The 942-nt window shown below is 48.1% G+C and overlaps 1 protein-coding gene across 1 annotated transcript; it reads right to left on the bottom strand.

The window, feature by feature from the left end:
• Window positions 1-266: 266 nt before the first annotated feature.
• Window positions 267-685, bottom strand: LOC121965416 (motor neuron and pancreas homeobox protein 1-like; the record flags this gene model as incomplete). The annotated part of the gene is made up of 1 exon (XM_042515563.1): window positions 267-685. A coding segment is annotated over exon 1 (419 nt), but the record flags the coding sequence as incomplete, so codon positions are not given.
• Window positions 686-942: the final 257 nt, after the last annotated feature.

The raw sequence follows: 942 nt of genomic DNA on the forward strand, positions 1-942 counted from the left end.
TTAGTCAAAACTTAACTTTGTTTCATTTGACAATAAGTGTCTGTGTTTATGAGTTTACAACACCTCAGCGGCTTTTCAAAGGTCAAATCATTTGATCAAAAACTGTAAAACCTGTCAACGGAAAACGGTTCATGTGTGTCTGTCAACTGAGTCTTGGGAACATAAAAACAACACTTTTACAATATTTTTTTGGAGAAAAAAAGAAGAGAGAAGACAGTGGATATTTTATACCTGTAAAAATAAAATAATATTATAACATTAAATACTTACTGCTGTAGTCTGGCAGTCGTGGCATCATGATCCCGGCGCGGATCCAGTGCTCCAGGGGCAGAGACCCCGCCATGGCAGCCGCCTTCAGGTGCTCCGGGTAGGTCTGTGTCAGCTGTGTGAAACCGGTGTATGCGAACGCGGGGTGCTGGCCACCCAGTGCGGATAACGGGTACATGGGTGCAGGATACATGCTGGGAATTGAAGCGAGTCCTGGATGCGGGAGGTTTAGGACACCCGGTTTGTGGATTATTCCTTGAAGTTGTACGGCCCGCGGGGACGGTGTGTCCGCGCGGCGGCAGGACACCGGGCTGCCTGCTGGGCTGTCGCTGCTCAGACCCGGGGAAAGGTCTCTGCTCACCCGGTTGGTCTCATCAGCGAGCAGCGCGTCAATTCTGAAGTTTTTCGATTTCTCCATGATTGCTTCACTCAGCAGGACTGCAGAATCTTCAAAAACAAACGCGTGGAGGTTGGTGGGTGCGCACCTGTGCCGTGCGTCAGCGCGCGGACAGCGGAGCCTTTTCCAGTCACAAACTCATACGTTCTCCTTGTGTTTCATAAAAGTTCAGCACAAGTTCTATTCAATGCAAAAACAAGCATTAATGCGTTTTCAGCTTAGAAAGACTTGACAGACTCTACTGATGTTTGCATCCCTCCATCTATTTCCTTGAATTG

Source organism: Plectropomus leopardus, unplaced genomic scaffold, assembly GCF_008729295.1.
Source record: "Plectropomus leopardus isolate mb unplaced genomic scaffold, YSFRI_Pleo_2.0 unplaced_scaffold19908, whole genome shotgun sequence".
NCBI lineage: Eukaryota > Metazoa > Chordata > Actinopteri > Perciformes > Serranidae > Plectropomus > Plectropomus leopardus.